Source organism: Pezoporus wallicus, unplaced genomic scaffold (genome assembly GCF_028554395.1).
Source record: "Pezoporus wallicus isolate ANWC-B61680 ecotype Strahan unplaced genomic scaffold, APGP_CSIRO_Pwel_v1 contig_2012, whole genome shotgun sequence".
NCBI classification, from domain to species: Eukaryota; Metazoa; Chordata; class Aves; order Psittaciformes; family Psittacidae; genus Pezoporus; species Pezoporus wallicus.
In genome coordinates, this window is record NW_026639840.1 from 3,713,165 (window position 1) to 3,731,594 (window position 18,430).

At 40.4% G+C, this 18,430-nt stretch overlaps 1 protein-coding gene across 1 annotated transcript; it reads right to left on the minus strand.

Annotated features, from left to right (window-relative positions):
- Positions 1-698: 698 nt before the first annotated feature.
- On the minus strand, positions 699-14,164 carry PLAC9 (placenta associated 9). Its single transcript, XM_057416347.1, has 4 exons — positions 13,958-14,164; positions 3,727-3,827; positions 3,070-3,190; positions 699-856 (listed from the first exon to the last, which is right to left on the minus strand). Exons 1-4 carry the CDS (start codon positions 14,013-14,015, stop codon positions 846-848), a joined length of 291 nt encoding a protein of 96 aa, XP_057272330.1. The 5' UTR covers positions 14,016-14,164; the 3' UTR covers positions 699-845.
- Positions 14,165-18,430: the final 4,266 nt, after the last annotated feature.

Consider the following 18,430-nt stretch of genomic DNA (forward strand, 5'->3'; position numbering starts at 1 on the left):
TTCTGCTTGAATCCACAGAATTACTCAGATAGTTGTGTTGACGAGAGCCTGGGACTTGTGTGCTGTGGATGAGCAATTGTCTGTATGTGATATAGGTAACTGGTAGTTTATTGCTCAGTATTTTCATTTTGCGTGTTGTAATTTCTCTGACTCTTGTAACTCTGATTTTTTAGTTTCTGCTAGCATGGATGACATCTCTTCAACTTCTTGTTCCCGAAATAGAAACATGTAAAGAAAACAAAGTACAAGGAGGGGGAAGAGATTTGGAGCTATGTCAGTGAAAATGTACATGAGGGTGTCATGGGCACAAATGTTGGAATTAATTCTGAGTGGCATTGTCACTAGAGCAAAAATGTGTAAAGATTACATAATAAGGTGGCTGTGTGTCCACATGACACCTTCTGACTAGACCCAATTCTGACTAGGGCATGCAGATAGGACTCCTGTTTTGGTCAATGGCAGCAACGTGACTTATGTCCAAAGCCAGACAACTCCATACACTCATTTTTGTCAGACAGTCTAAGCATATCTTGAGAAGAAATTGCAGCTGAAAGAGTATCTTCATTGGGAAGTTAGCTGTGCTTTAGTCCCAGACCCCACCTGATCTCATTTTCTTACTGAGAATGCTGTATTTGAAATGCAGTTTTGATAAAGTGGGCTGCTGAAAGATTTAAAATATAAAGCTTTGAAATAGTGTCTAAAAGCAAGTACTTGTTTATTATAAAGCACAGACTCACAGAAGGCAAACTACAGTTGGGGATGGTTCATCCATGCTCAAGTTTATCAAAGTGCAACTCTTCATGACAAATACACTGTTACATTCAGCCGTTTCGTCTTTGCAGTGCTCAGCTGGTATCTGTACGGAGAAGAGTTGATGTTAATTATTTTTTGTTACAAAATCAGGATCAATCTTTGTGGGTAAACATTGTTTAAAACATGAATTGGCTACTTTGAAGTGAGGAATTGTCACTTTGATTTACCATTATCACAGAAGGAAGGTCCTATTTGCAATTCTTAAGCCATTGATGTGCTATAAATATGCCTTGGTTAATTTTAGGAATTTCATTTTAAATTTAACATTTTACTGGAATATTTTTAAGTAAATTACCATTGCAGTGGTGTAACTTAATTATTACCTATTAACTGCCCTTCACAGAAGACTAGAAATCTTAATGAATAACAAAATTAGTGAGGACATTTCAGTCATAGTGACCAGATCCATACAGCCAACTGAAAGAAGTAAAAATAAAACATAAACTCTCCTGCTGTCTACTTTGTGCCAGCCTTATATCATGTAAGTTCACTAATGTGAGTATGCATATGTGTATGTACCCATGTACAGCTGTCTTAAACAAATGAAAAACCCAGCACTGATGAAACTGGCTTCATAAACATGGCTGTGGGTAGCTGCTTATACTTTTCCACAAGAGGTTGTTTTTCCACCAGGAGTGTCTCTCATGGTGTAAAATGAGCTATTGATAATTGGGCTGAGAATGAAATGGTCAGAGCAGTGTAAGAAGCTGTGTAGAATAGGTGGCCTTAACAAAATTATTTCTGTTGTGGTTTAATTTAATTTAATCAAAAAATATTTATCCAGGAACATGTTTTATGTGGCTTTAAGCTATCAAAACAGTAGTACTTCCAATATCTTCTTTTGTGTTTTGTTGCCTTCTCTTATTTCATTTGCCATACATGAAACTAGAGAATCACTTTAAAGAATCATCTTAAAATGGAAAGAGATTTTGAGATTGCTTAGTCTGTCCTGCTGTTCTAAGGTATGATGCTTGTTTGACATTTCCGTTGCTGGGAAAACCACAGTCACAGAATCACAGAATGGTTTAGGTTGGAAGTGACCTTAAAGATCATCTCGTTACAACCCTCTGCCATGCGCAGGGACACCTTCCACTAGACCAGGTTGCTCAAAGCCCCATCCAAACTGGCCTTGAGGACTTCCAGTGATGGGGCAGCCACAGTTTCTCCCAGCAAACTGTTTCAGTGCCTCACCACCCTCACAGGGAAGAATTGCTGGGTTGGTATGCTGTCATCCTGTTGTAGAAGGCCACCAAATCTGTCAGCACGATTTGCTCTTAGTGAAGCCATGTTGGCTGTCACCAATCACCTTACTGTCCATATGCATTAGCATAGTATCCAGGAGGATCTGCTCTGTGATCTTGCCAGGCACTGAGGTAAAATTGACATCTGTAGTTCCCTGGGTCTTCCTTTTGTCGCTGTTTAAAAATGGGGGTTATATTTCCCTTTTTCCAGAGAGCAGGAACTTCTCCAGACTGCCATGACTTCTCACATATGATGGATGGTGTCTTAGCCACTTCATCTGCCAGTTCTCTCAGGACCAGTGGATGTATCTCTTCAGGTCCCATGGACTCGTGCACCTTCAGGTTCCTTAGATGTTCTCATACCTGATCATCTCCTACAGTGGGCAGCTCTTCTCGCAGTCCCTGCCTTTGCTTTCTGTGACTTGGGCAATCTGGCTGGAGCTCTTGCTGGTAAAGATGGAGGCAAAAAAGTTGTTGAGTACCTCAACCTTTTCCATGTCCCAGCTGACCAGATCTCCCATAACCTTTCAGAGAGGAACCGGATTTACTGTAGTCATATCAGTGGTTCACTTTCTTTGTAAGAAAGCTTTGCAGTGTGTTTTGCTTGAATCTTTCTTGCTGCATTATTTCTTGTTTTACTCCCTTTTGCATTGGGGAAGAAAACACACCATTCATCTTTGTGGCAGCCTTACTTGTTCTGGTGGGTTACTTCAGTACTTTTTAATCTAAACATTCCCAATTTAACAACCTTTCTGTGTAGCTTATGTATCCAGCTCCTTGGCTGGGTGTTTTGTTTGGCGGGATTTTTTTTTTCACCTTCCCCTTTCCCCCCTACCTTTAGCAGTTGTTGAAACCTGGTGTTCAAAACTAGACCCAGTATTTCAGCTGGGGCCTTAGCTGCGCTGAGTTCAATGAGGGAATTACTTCACGTCTTGGAAGAATAAAAGATGATGTATTTGGCTGTAACATATACAACACTGTTTTCAACTTCGTTTAAATCCCACTAGATACTTACCATCCAAAATGTCTATAAGTGGGGTTCCTGGAGCAATGGGGATGTTTGATGTTGTCTCATTGATGATGTTGAGGAGCGATTTGACTTCTGATTCTAGATGCTCCACTGTTTTTATTACTTTCTAATGAAAACAAGGGAGACATGGGGGAAGGAGATAGTCAAAAGGTCAAGTGGAAGGAGATGAACCACATTTCTTAGCAAAAGTGCAAATCTAAAGTTAACAGCTAATTTTATTTATATTGTTATATAAAAATTTCTTGTCTTATGACAAGATCTTATATATAAATATATGTATTTATATTTATAAATATTTATATATTTATAATATTTATATATTTATAATATTTATAGCTATAAAGATATAAATATTTCTTGTCTTATGCTGCCCTCTAGTGGCATGAAGTATTCAAACTTTGTTTCACAAGAGTTAAATTGCAGCCCCTCTGTATAAAGAATCACCCATAATTTCACTTCCTGGGGGGAGCCTTGCATTAACCGGCTTTTTGGAGAGTTGTAAACTGACATCTGAAAAAACAGTCAGACCTGGAATAGAATAAAATCAAGAAGGGACAGTGCCTAGAAGCAGCATTCCTTCTTTGGTCAAAAGGATGGGGCAGAGCTCTGGTCAGGTCAAGGAGCTAGTGCAATAGCTCGTACCTCTTCAATAATATCTAAGCGTTTGTGGATTGCATCATGTTCGTTACACCAGCTTCCTCCTCCCAGACTTCCAGGTAACACACTGACAGGGTCTGTAGCAGCTGGAAAAATAGCCACATTTAATGAGCAGGAGGTTCTTAATAACAGTCCTTACCTTTCTGACTTCTGAAGTGGTATTTTGATTGCTAAACAACGTTGTTTATGAAACCAAATGTAAGAGTCCCAGGTAGTAACTGAATCTCCCAATAACTACACGTATACCCTTGTGCTGTGAGTGTTTCCTTGCCTGTACACATTGTCAGGATTGGTTGGAACAAGGTGTTTTCTCTTGCAGGGGTATTTTTTTTTTGTTTGTGTATGTGTTTGTTTCACACAATCTGGTTTTTCCTACCTGTGTAGTGTAAGTTTATAGACTGTAACTCAGTCTCTTACAAGTATACAATCTAAGTGCTGAGAAGATCTGCCTTACTCATCAGCTTCTTTGAGACTTTCTTCAGAAGCAGCTGGTACTATAAAGCTTTGAAGAGTAAATAAGTTCATCCACTTACACTCCAAATGGATAATAGCTGTCTATTCTGCAGTTTCAGAAACTTGTTCATAACAGTCCGATTTTGCAGTGAGAAGGGAAACAATAAAAATGTGTACAGCTCGTGCCATTTACTGACCGAGTCACCCATATATGCTGCTACATATGAAGGCACTTATCTCTGTCAATTACCTATTTACCTCTCAGTACTCACAAACTCTTGTTCTTTGAATGTTTCATTCTGCAGGTTCTACTCCATGAAAGGTTAGTACCTACTGGTGTCAGTGCTTTAATGTAGCCAATTTCCTTTCATAGCTTTTGTGTATCAGTCAGTAACATTTAGTTTTTAATATGTGTACACAGAACTGTAATGGCATATTTTAAAACCCACTAAAGTGATAGCATATCTTGCTCCATATAAAGTTAGGTCTTCTTCTTGTTTGATTCCTGAGGAACCTATGATAATGGGAAAGCAGCAGTAACTCATTAAGTTGTTTGGTTGTAACAGAGGCAGAGGAACCCCTGAGCTTGTGTTACAAAGAACACTAAAGAAACATAAAATCAACTAATTCTGTCTTCATTACTGTTGTGTGAGAGCAGTGATTTGGAACTGCTGCTGTGTTTCGTCGCAGGTCTCTTCCAAGATTTCTGGAGTGCAGGTATCCGATGATGGAGAACACAGCAGTAAGGGTTATAGCCATTGCAGTTTGATGGGGTGAGAGATGTACTCGGAGTTGGAATGGTATCCTTGAATATCCAGTATCCTTGAAATTGGAAGCCAGAGGGGGGGAAGGGGAGAGGATTAAAATACGATCCGATGTACTAGGCATTATTTAGAAATTGTTTTGGCAGAGCTGAAGAGAGAATGTTTAATTATTCATTTGTTGGATTTTGATCCTGGAGCTTTTTGGTACTTTCACCAGGAGGTGGTGCTGTTAGGATAGGATCCTAAGGACTTACATCTACCTGTTCGAGGCAGACTGATGAAATACAGCAGGTACTTAAAACTGCTTTGCAGTTGGCCCCCTCCTGCCTCCTCCCTGTCGGTGTTTCAGGAGTGTTCTTACCTTGTAACTTAGTGCTCAAGTGAACCATGCTACTTTGCAAAATTATTTCTTGTTTACATGTTTTTTTTTCCATCATGGCTGGAACAACACGGAGATACTGAAATTCTGTGTTAGAAATGGAGGTTACAAAGCAGTGGCCACTTTTTGACTACAAACTTTGTCTTTCCTAAGAATGGGAAGGCAAGTTCCATTTTACTGTCAGAGATTAATAAATAACCACCTTTCCAGTATTTCCAGCTCTAGCTCTCAGCATCAACCTTGATGGCCTGACTCAGCTGTATGCTGAACTGCCATCCACAGTGTTGGAGAGAGAACAAGGGCAAGCAGAAGGCATGGTGATGATGTAACTGTGGATTGGTTGTTGACTGATAGGAATATTCCCAGATCTAAGTGAACTGTGAAAAGAGGCAGCATAAATCATTATGTGGACTAAGGGCAAATCAGAAAATTGACGAATCCCCCAGGAGGCTGTTTTTGACTATATTAACCTCATTATAGATGCCTGCATCACAAGGTTGGATAGACACTTTGGGAGAAGGCCATCATCAGTTGTATGTGGTTGTTAAAGGAGCTTTAGGCCAGCGTAAGTTACATGTTTAGTTTGTCTGTTCCCTAGAAATGGGAGTGCAAGAGGGTTAATGCTGGCTAGCTAAAGTTAATGTTGGCTGCTTCTCTGGTCATGCATCTTCTATTATACTGATCCATAAAGAAAGGCCAGAGCTCTGGTGCTGCAGGAGAAGCAGAAGTCTGTCGTGCCCTAATCAGACTCTGACCCATGCTGGCCTTTCCAAACTGCCTAAATGGCATGGTGGGCTTGTGTGTTGGCATTGCGCAGGGGCTCCTTTCACCTCTCCTGTACAGGACCTTAAATCTGCAGAGTGACTTTTTGAAGCAGAAACTATGTACGGTCTTAACCCAAACTGCCACTTTAATCAGTCCTTTAGCTTAGCCCTTCTATGTGAAAGAGGACTTCATTCAGCACAAACCTCTGCATTCGCCTGACTGCTACTTTAGGCAGGTGTATGTAGATGGGGAGGTTAGAGATGATGGATGACTGTCATTTTTTCAAAGCCGGGTGTGCCATGATAGGTATGTACAGCCAAGGTGAGGTTGTTGCATCTCACTGTGAGGTTGGCAAAGCACTAACATGTGGGCACATGCACGTCTAGAGAACTAGGTGTGAAGGTGGTGTTGTGAAATGCAGGACTTGGTAGTACTTGGTTCCTTGGGGTGGTTTGTTCCTTGGGATGGGGTTGTCTCTTCTAACATGGAGACAGACAGCTTTCTGACACTCGGTGCACTGCTGTGTTATAAACTATAATAGGCTTACCAGAGGAGGAGGATGTGTCTCACCCAAGTTTGATAGGACTATAAGATGTTACTCAGAACCACAGGACTCGCACAGTGCCTAAAGAATTTGAGAAGCAGTCTGAGCGTAAGTGCCTCAGGAAGTACCTGATAGCTGTTGTTAACAAGTGGTAAAGAGTTAGCAGAAACCAAAGAATGTCTCATGCCCAGACCTCACAGTGTGGAGGTGGCTCGGGGATGACGAAGCAGAAACCCTCTCAGCTACAGCCTGTGTGTCTGTGTCTTTAGTTAGTGATTTTCACACCAAAGCAGAGGTGGTCTTGCACTTGCCCCTTCACCACCATGCCGGAAAAGCAGAGTACCAGACGTGGGTGGTTGCTGCTGCTGTCTGGCAGCCAGTGCTTGTTCAGTGTAGTTTCCTTCTGTTTTCTGAGACCTGGCTTGACGCTTTGGCTGCTAAAATTCCTGATTGTTATTTTGTTGTCTGGCTTTATCTCTTAACCACAGCCTTTATCTCTAGGATGGGCTGCTCACAGTACACATCTGGTCCCTTGTAAATAAGGCATGTATCTGGGTCACTATGGTCAAACAATTCAGCTGAAGCAATAATTTCCATATGCTCAAAGAGAATCACATGTTGCTTACGAGTGCTGCCCTTCTCTGTATTGCAGTTGGTGAAAGAAAATGACACGGTCTGCCTTTGGCACTGACCTTCTCCAGCAGCATCTCTACCTCACATGATAATAGCAGTCACCTTGTAAAGGAAGTGAAGAGTGGAAGGCTGCAGTAGAAGCCATGTAAGCAAAACACCTTTTAGGATACTTCAGTGTACTTGCTCTCTTGCTGCCGAGGAAGCATTTTAAAAATGTAAATTACAGTTTTTACTTGCCTGTGTTGTCAAAGCATATGCATAGATGCAGAAAACTTTCACAGCAAATTCTAAAGCTAAGAGCTTTTAACAGTAACCTGTTCTTTGTATACTGTATAAATTACATATTTAAAATGTGTGGGTACTTGCAATTTCTGATAGCTTAAGCAAGTGTGTAGGAGGCATATTTCAATGTCTTAAATATTTCATTTCAAACAAACGATTACTTCAGGCAGGTATTTATTGTAACATTTCAATATGGCAGAGACACGTTACCTTTCAAGAAAGAACATTATCTTTCAGTTAATTTCCCATTTGCAAAATCCCACCTCATGTTTCCTGCAAGTAAGGCATTCAATTATTGAAGTGCATTCTATTTGATATATCGGTAGTTATTTTCTATCAAGAATGAGAGCTCTCTTGCTCAAGATAAGAAAACAACCTGCACCTTTTTTCCTCTGATTAAGTCTCTTATGCTATGTTGATAGTGCCCATGAGGGTGGGTAGTTCTAACTAACCAATGCTGTCATACAGTCAGACACCAGTAGGTGGAGCAGGAAAATGGAGAATCTCTGAGTTGGTTGCTAATAAGGGTATGTTTAATAAAAGAGTATGCTTGATGTTTGAAAGAAGTAGCATAATGAAGAGTAAAGATGTATGTATCATGGTCAGCCTGACTGTACAGAACTTGATCTTATAGCAGGGGATAGGAAGAGCAATGAAGTAATAACTGAAACAATCTTAGCAAACAGGTTAAGAGCAAAGGCCTTAGTTTTAGAGTAACTCTTGGTGAAGCTCCTCTGCCTCCTGTATATAGATTCCCCCAGCGCCACAAGATGTTGCTTCTGCACACTCCCTGAAGAAGTCCTCATCTAGGATCATCAGGATTCTGTCTATCCAGATGCTGTTAAATGGTTCATTTTGATCACCCAAGTAGTTGCTCATTTTAAGCATCAGAATAAACCTGAGTAACTGTTTCTTCACTGTCATTTGCTGCTGTTACTAAGACTGACAGAGCTGAAGTACACAGACACACACATCTGAAAGGGCTTTGCAAGTATCCTTCCTAAAGATGCATTGCTGGTCAAACTGAAGTTACAGGCTTGAAAAAGAAATTACTGGGTTGGGTTCTTTGGTCTGTGTTATGGAGAAGGTCAGGCTGAGTCCTTAAAGTCCATAAAATTCCTTTTGCACCATTCTGTGAACTGTGCGGTTTTGAAAGTTTAACTGAAAGTTCATGTTTGCTCAGTAGGGAGGGGAGGGGTAAAACTAAGCAGGCCACAAGCCTAATGAAAGGCAGTGAGATTGAAACAAGAACCAGATGGCAAATAAGGAAGGCTGAAATCATGTGACAGACTAAAGGGAATAAAGGAGAACATGTACAGCTCTTCAAGAAAATGTGCTATGCTGTGTGTTCTTATTTGCACTGCCTTATGTTTAGCAGTATCCTTTTATTCCTGGAGTGTATGGCATAAGGTGGTCAGATAACTTTTAATGAGAAAATGGAGTAGTAATGGATTTATGTTCCAGTAGGAAAAAAGTTATGAACTTGAGTATCAAGTTCAAATGGTGAACCCATTAACCAGTTTGGGAAGAATGCAACAGACCTCTGAGGGGATTTGCTGATCTTTGCTTAAATTATTCCTGTCTAAATGTAAGTATTGGACTCCACTTTAACAGTGTCATGGTTTAAACCCAGTCAGGTAATTCGTTCGCTCACTTCCCCCCCTTTCTTGCCCTCCCCCTGCTCTCGGAGGGACGGAGAGGAGAATCGAAAAGAATGCAACTCCCACAGGTTGAGATAAGAACAGTTTAGTAACTAAGGTATAACACAAATCACTACTGCTACCACCAATGATAATAATGATAAAGGAAATAACAAGGGAAGAGAATACAACATCTCACCACCAGCCAACAGATAACTTGCCCCCCTCAGCCCGACCAAGCACCGACCGATACCTCCTCCAACCCTGCAGTCTCCCAGCCCTTCCGGCTAACTCCCAGTTACATCCTGGGCATGACGTGCTGTGGTATGGAATACCCCTTAGGCTAGCTTGGGTCAGGTGTCCTGTCTCTGCTTCCTCCTGGCTTCCCCTCCCCCCTGGCAGAGCATGAGGCTCACAAAGTCCTTGGCCAAACCAAAACATTGCTATCAGCTCTGTTCCCGAGCTGAAAGTCAAAACACTGCACTGCACCAGCTACCAAGAAGGAGAAAAATGACTGCTACTGCTGAACCCAGGACAAACAGTTATGTATAACTTTGAAGTGTTAGTTCAAGGAGTTACATAGTTTACAAAAGTAGTTGGTGAAGTTAACTTGCAGTTGAATACAGGAGAGGCTCAACTGCTTTGAATCTGAGCTGATACTAATGCTATCAGTTATTGTCAGATCTAAGACCAAGTTAAGCCAAGACTGTTAGTCACATTTGATTCTGGGGACTGTACTCAAAGGCATCAAATTTAGTTTCTGGCTATGTCAGCCCTTAATTATGTTAGCATACTTAGATATGGAATATTGGATTAACTCTCTGTACCACTACTGGCTTCATCATCACCAGTGTGCCCAAATCAGTTTTAAGCTGTATTATATATATAATTTAACTTGTATCAAATTTTATTGTTAGGACACAAAAGATAATTGATTTGGATAGAACATGTTGTATTGGAAATGCTTTTTAATGTATCAATTGTCTTCAAATTCTTACATGCTCAAGAGCATATCTTTAACTGCACATAGAGCATCTTCCAGGCTGTAACCCATAAACTACTGCCCAATGCTTACCTGTAATTTATGCGCTTCTGAACCTCTTTCTAGAGTTTTGAGTTTCTAGTTGCTTAAAGATAAGGGAATACTTGCCTTCAGTGATTGCAGAAAGACTGCAGTAATTGTAATACATATGTAAGATTTATTTGCTGTTTATATACTGTCACAGCTTACTATGTTTTACACTGGAGGCAACAGCAAGAGTTTGCTTATATATTTACATGTGTAAACATATAAGCAGAGATCAAAGCAGAGATCACACCTTTATTAGGCTGTAGCTTTTATGACAGGACAATATTACAAATTCCATACAGGGCAAATGTGGAATATCCAAAGTGGGAGATGGAAAGTAAGCATTGTATATTAGACAAAGAATTGTCAGCAAAAAAGCTCTTCTGGAATTTGGGGGATAGGGGATTGTTTTGTTTTTGTTTGTAGTTTGTTGTTGTTTTTTTTAATGATTTCAAGAAGGTATGTTTAAAGTTTTTAATGACTGCTTAGAGATCAATCTGTTATGTGTACATTCACAGTGTACTTCAACTGCTACCTGAATGCAAAGTTTTGGAAAGATTTCAAACATGGAACAAAATCCAAGGGATTCCTCTAGTATCTGAGATTCATGAGCCTTTGATGATAATGAAAGCATCCTGAAATAAGTTTCTTCCTTGAAATCAATTGCTTTTAATATTCATTTTAGAAGCTGAATAACCATATCAGGAAGTAAAGTTCTAAACTTGCAAACTCAGTTCATACCCTGTTTATCAAGATGTAGAATACGCTACTATGAATATCATTTCAGATCCTAGATCAGTTAAGATTGAACTTATTATAGTTCTTTTTTTCCCTGAAGGAGAAGGACCAAAGAGGAAATCTCATGCATTGTGGGATGTATTGAATTCAAGAAGGTGGATGATGATATCAACCTACCAGTTCTCTCTTCTCTACCTTGTCTGTCCTATCAACCTACACGCGAGTGTAACGTAGTGATATGTTCTGTTTGTACCCCGCCTCACCTGTGCCTCTGAAATATGCAGAATCAGAAATGGGACTTGATAAAAGTTCATCCTGATTAGGAGATAATTGCCATGTATTTCTGCTTAAAACTACTTTGTTTGGACAAAGTTTTTGCTGTCATGATCTGTCTCATTCTGATTTCACAAAGGAGCTTCAGCTCTCACTAACCCAGCACTGGAGACTGTGAGGGAGTGTACAAGGCCAGAGGTAGCTCATGCTGCCAGTGGGCACTCTTTTTTTCAGCCCCAGAAAAATCTGAGGCCCCTACCATCACTATCTGCCAAAAGCAAAATTACAACTTGAAAAAACACTTTCTTCTTCTGATGTGTTACCATATTTGTGATTGTAAGAAGCACTGAAGTTTTGTGTATTTTCATTCAAAGGAAGGAGGATGACAGTAAAATGTTCTTGTAAGAGAGCTGTTGGCTTGGATTATGTTTCCAGCAGTCAGGGAATATGCTCTCCTGTTTGCTTCTGCAATGGAGAATGACTACGGGGAACTAAACTGAGATGTGAGCTATGCAATTTGCGGGTAGGTTATGCTAATTTGTGCTGTGACTTACAGAGGGTTACTCTGATGCTTTGGGATGCAGAAAAAGTCTCCGTTTATACTGTATTTATTTCTGTGTGAATATATATTTGTTTTGGAAACTAAGGCAAAGTGTTACGAGGATTTTAGCCGGTAGCCATATAGGACATGCTTGTGTGTGAAAGAGATGAACCATTTTAGAAAGGAGCCATGTCGTAGCATGTGTAAAGAATGTAAGTTACGTAAAATGGGTGACTGCAAATCTAGTTTGAGAATGGAGGATGTGAGATACATGAGTATTTGATGCCACCATCAATTTGAGGATGACCATGGGTATCATGGGATAAAGAGTTTCTCAATTTTATGAGGGTATGGGTTTTGGTCTGTGTTTAGTAATAGGAGATGCAGTCCTGGGGAGCTGGTGAGGTGAGGCTGTGACCTATTAGTCAGCTCTGTGGTTATGTAGTTTGCATATGAGTCAGTTATGGTAGTAGAAAGAAATATGATAGTTCAATGAAAGAATATCCTCATAGTTTTTTTTCTAATAATTAAGTCTAAGAACTTGTTTGAAGACTTATTTTCCTCTGGCAGCTAGTTCATGTATTCAGCAACAACTCTCACACCAGCTTCTCCTCCTTTTGTTTGGAGTCTGAGCTCTATGACTATGAGACTGTTCATATTAATGGCTGAATTAAAACACAGATTCTGCTTTGGCTAACTGTGAACCATTTTAAGAGGAACCCATGGGGGCTGGGAGGGAGGACCTGTAAGGAGATTAAAAGTTAGGTTCCCCCACTCATAAGTAGCAAAGGGAAAGTGGGGATGACTTTTTTTTAAGCCTGTCAGCTAGACAGGGTACAGCCCTGGCTGTGACAGGCACAATTTCCCCTCTTTTCTGTACACCACTGAGACACTAAAAATGATTCCCTGACTGAATAGCTACCACCTGGCATGTTACTGGTTACTAGTCTCCCCTGCAGTTACTATTCAGGTACTATTCCTTTTAGCTGGATTTATCTGATTTGCTAATGATTTCGGCTTAAAACCATGCTTTTGGGAATAAGCAAAAAATGGTCTTCTAGCATTTTTTATTCTTCTTCTTTAAATTCACAATTTTTGATTTTTTTCTTTTTGTGATGCTGACAAAACTCACAAAAGGATAGCAAGTAGTTGTGGGGTGAAAACAAGTGAGAGTGTCCTTGCTAGGGTATTGATATTTCAGTCCATCACTGCTAAACATTACAAAGCCAGTCGGATGGGAGGGAGTCAAGGCAAGGAAGAGTGACTAGGACTTGGGGGCAGTTTTTCAGGAAGTGTTTTGATTGTAATGGAAACTTACTACCCTGCTGCAAAATACAAACACTGTGTGTTGTCAAGAGGCAAGAGCCGAGGGAAAATAAAGCTGGGCCTCAGATAGCAGAAAACACGTAATGCAAACAGGCTGGGAAGGCAGGTTTGTGGTTACATGGGGACTATAAACCCTTGAACTAGCCAGAGTGAATAGCTTTCAGCCACACTCTCAGCTACAGCACGATTACAAATTATTCCATCACAGCATGATTACAAATTATTCCATTACTAATCTGTTGTTAATGAAAGTAAAATTCAGATGCAAGTTTATCAGATGTTCTGTGTTTGTACTCCCAAGGCATTTGAAGAAGGCGTTATGCGCCTCAGTCTCAGGGATAAGTAATCCAAAGCAGAAGATAGAAGACATGGTGCTGTTACCAACAAACCTTAAAAGAAGGGTTTGAATCAAGGAAAATATTTCTCTGTTCACCTTGAACTTTGATCTCATTTCCAAGAGTGTATGTTAAGAAGGCTGCCAGACAGTAATTATGGAAATGCCGGGTACTGGCAGCAGCACCTGAATGTGCTCCTAAATTTCTGAAAATACAGTGGTAGTATCTCCCATGAAAAGTGAAAAATCTCAACCAAAGCAATATGCCTCCAGGACACACGCTTAATAGCACAAAAATTGAGTTTTTCCTGTTAAAAACATTATTCCTACAGAATTGCAACACATACCTGTGTCACCTTCACATAAAACCTATACACTAAGCAATTCTTTACCTCCCCCTCCCACCGTATGCAAAAGCTTTGACCGTGCTACAGCTAAGCTACAGTTTCTGCTTTGCAAGCTTGGAATCACTTACCTAAAAGATCTTGCTCCTGCAGGACTAAAATGAATGCCAGCACCCAAAGGAAAAGCATGGTTTCAGCCTCTCCAAGCTCTGCTGTAGTCCTGGTGGAGAGCTCTGCAGCCTCCCTCCCGGCTTCGTATTGACTCCTCCGTCCAGCCGTTCGTGCTGAGGTTTAGCCAGAGTTAGGAGGAAATATGCCCAGGCTGAGCCAAGATTCTTGAGCTGTTCTCTTCTGCTTCCCTCCTTTTAAAAACACACCCTTTCCAGCTCCATGCAAAGTCCAGTTACCCAGGCAAGCTGTCAGTTATCCAGGCTCCCCAAAGCTACGTTTTCTACCCTTCTGTTTATTTATGCAGACTACAACTGAAACATGCTGAAGAGCTTTGGGTCCTGTAAATACAGAAGTTGGGCAAGAAAAGGAAGAGAGAAAGGAGGAGGAAGGGGTGCTGTATGTTTCTGTCCAGGATTTCATCTAGGGTGAGGAAAGCAGGAATGCTGAAGAACACAGTATCTTTAGATCTTGTGAGCTTACAGGGCTTTTTCTATTATTTGTTCATTTTGAAGACTACAGAAACATCTCTTTTGGGCAGTACAAAGTGTAGCAGTGCTGTGGCAAGTGGCAACTATCTGTGGTGCTTTGTGTTTGCATGGTATCATAGGAGCTGAGGAGCCATCTGAGTCTTCTCAGTTTGGAAGGTTTTTGAAATAGGTTTGACTTGGTAACATCACGTGCAAAAATAGTTCTGCTAATGGTATTCTGACAATGCTGTGATTTTTAGCAGGATCTTAATTAAATGTTAATTGTCTTGAGTGTTCGTGGGCGCTGACTGGGTGTCAGTCCTTGACCCAACTAGACTGGTGTTCAAAGACTTAACATATCTCCTTCCTAGTATTGTTCCTCATATTCACTTTCGTTGAGTTACCTTTTTCCAGACTATTGCAAGTAAAAGCTGAAAAGCCATTAAGTGTCCTAAAGGCCATTGTCCAGGATAAACAGTGTTCTCACTGTTGAAAATGTTAACCTTCAAACTAGAATAGATTTCCTTAGTCTTTACCACCTCCTTAGCAGTCAGAAAATCAAGTTATTTGTAGAAGATATCTGAGAGTGAGCCTATAGAGGTGTTATCACGGAGTTCAAGGTATAGTAATCCTCAGTGACTTCCAAATCAAGTTAGATTTTAAGCTTAATTACAAGACAAAATAGCATCAGTAATAAAGATTCTGTGATTGGAATTTAGCTAGAAACTTTGTTGAGGCACTAAACTAAACAGGGCACAGAATATCTTTGGTGTGTGTTGAGCCCTCAGGGCTGGTGCTAGTAAGTCAACATTTTTATAAAATAAAAATGAAATAGGCTGTGGGAATTCTGGTTGTTTTGGCCTAAATTGCTACATAGCAATACTGCAATTTTAAAGAACTCTTGTTTTAGGAATAAATCCGATCAGTCCTGCTGAAAAATTACATAAATTTTAATTTTGTTACAAACAGGTCGCTAGAGAGGAACTGTGACAGGTGACATTGAGTCCACTCTCTGTTTTATTCTGTTTGAGTATGAGACACTGATGTGGTAAGCTGTGATTTTTGATGTGAGAAATTATTTGCATGTTGTCTGTGCTTTGGAGAGAGAAGACTGAGGGATGGAAGAAGAACATTTCTGAGGAGTTGCCTGCTGTTTTCTGAATATGTTTGTGCTTTATCTTTGTACTTAAGCAGAATTACCCCATTCTTCAGCAATCTCTGTACTGCAAAGGGAGCCTGTTTGTGGATGCTTTTCTGCATGCTCTCTGCCGTCTTCTATGCCATACTATTAAAAAGGAGTGAACATTCACTGAATTGGTTTTCCTTTCAACACATTATAAAAACAAAAAAAGCAGTTTCCATTCCAGGCCACCTCTCCTGAGGTTACTCACCCCCTTTACAACATATTTCCTCGAGGTTCCTCCTGATTTGCTCTCAGGCCCCTGGAACAGTTCAGTCCCTCCAAGGCACTTGCTTTTCATTTTTACATATTGTGTTATGTTTTACCATAGTGAGGTGCTGGTAATATAGCCATGGAGAACTAAACAAAATAGTGAGGGTTTTCTTTAGTATTGTACTCCAGGGGTTGTTTTCGGTAATGAGAGAGGAGTCTTTTCCACTGCAGGGAAGTGCAGCCAGAAAAGAACACCTCTGCCAAGTAGGATTCTGGTTTTCAGTAGGACTACCTGTCCTGAGAATTTTTATTTTCTTAGTTAATTTCCTAAGATGACTTTTGTTATTTATAAATAGTCAGAATGAAGCTACAGATGAAGACAACTGAGAACATAAAGTAAAAAGAAGTCCAGAGTGTGACAGAAATCTTTATATTGCAAAGCAGACTTTTTCAGCGCAAGATTTGAGAGCAACAGAAAGATCATGATACAAACCTATCTGTCTATGAGAAGTTAGTCAGTAACTGATTACTATCAGAGAAAGCATTCTTTAGCACATTCATCGTGGAAATGTCCATATATGAGAATACAGTGAGATCATATGAATGTAGGTTTGCATAAAATCCAGCTGTTGAGATGTTCCCAAGATACCAGCAGCCAAAAAAAGCATACCAGTGAACAAGGATGTGAATGTTTGCCAGCAGTCAGTCTGCTGAAAGGGAGAGCAAGCATAAGGATTAAGTCTATTTTGTGAGTGGGTTTGGGGTCTTTTTGCACAGCTTTTCTGTATCTCTTTCTTGGACTAGCCAAATGCTTGGCAAAAGCAATAAATAAGTGCACAGTGATCTCACAGTGTATAGGATGAAGGAACAGAATAAACAAAGGCATGTGTCAGCAGAGGAAATTTGCCACGTGAAAAAGATCGTACTGTTATTGGGCATGAAATTTTTCAGCATGGGCCGACAGATGGTGTAGCCAAGCATACACTTGGCAAAAACTAGAGTGCACTGTACTGCAGTCCTGTGGGACTATAAGTGAGACAGAGGGAAGGTAAGATTAAGTGGAGATAACTTCAGGGAACAAAAATATAGTGGAAAACCCATCCTTGTAGGAAGAGGGAAGCGCCTTACACTGAAGAGAAAGAAATGAAAGAGGATAATCTCTCTTCTGGATTTAGCACTGGTGGATGATGAAATCAGTGCAAGGTTTGTGTCCTGCCTACCTGCCTCTGGGAGAAGATTTGTGTCCATTGAAGACTGGAGGTTCCTTGGGCTGTTGTCACAAGCTTAATGTCTCCTAGCTGCTCATGACCAGAAGTTTTTGCAGCTTAGAGGCTGTTAAACACCTTATGTAAAATGAGGCTTGTTTCATGATCGTTTTAGAAGAAGTACATTATTTTCAGTCAGTTTACTTAGTTTCTGGCTGCTGGGTTGAAATGGTAGTTGGATAGATGTGGAAGCAGAATTTTGTTACCTGAAGGGGTTGATTTCCACAGAGCAGGTATGCAGCTTGTGTACTGCTCCTAAGGGAAGCAGAAGCTTGCTCTGCAACTGGTACATCTGTTTGGTGAACAGATGAAAGGCCTCTTGCAGTTGTGATTTCACCAGAATGAAGTAGATGTTGCTATTTAAAGTGTTTGGTAGTAGTGATTCTTAGCACCACATCCCTGATGGCTCCACTGAGTTTTTTCATGGGACAGCCTGGGTGTTACAGGTCTTGTGTGCTGCAACCTTCAATGTGAATACCTTCAGGTTCTGTGCCAGTGCAATCCCCTCTCCAGTCTGTTACATATCAACTTGTACTAGTTGTCCTGGGTTCAGCAGTAGCTGAACATGACTGCTACTGCTGAACCCAGGACACTAGTGTTTATTATATTGATTTGCAAGGGACATAAAAAAGTGTGAAGTTCTCCTGCTATTGTCACAAAGGTGTAGTCTTTGACACTTAAAAAATCTATCACATGGTTGATGGTATGAGGCACTATAAAGATCAGCTCTAATTGTACCCTCCCTGGAGAAGTTAACTAACTTATGTGTCATGGAGCAGACAACCGATCCAGCCTTCTTCAAAACAATACATTTTGTACTACACCTAAAGCCAGTAGTGAGTCAGCTACAGGAATTAACTGTATTGTGTCATCTTGGTGCCAACATACTAGGCTGCATTCTGTTTGCCATCATTAGGTAAGCATCCTATGGCTTCAGGCTGTTTTGCATCTGTGGCTTCAGCTTCCTGAGCAATCATCTGCAAGGAAACTGAATCAGAAAACTGAAGGAAAAGGTGGGTCACATGGAATACTGTTGCATGATGTTGTTTGTTTTGTATTTTTAACCAATTATTAGTTTGTTTTGTTTGACAGATTTCATGCATTTTATGAAACCTGGCCAATGCCTTGAAAACTCAAGGAAATATGGTACATGATATGCCTGCCCAGTGCAGAGAAATTAGAACTTTGTCTTAACAAAGCTGGATTAACTATATTCCCAGCTAAATTAGTGACTCAGCAAGAGACTCTTGACTCCCAGTTTTATATTGCACACATGGTGATCTGATAATATGTACTATATTTTGTATT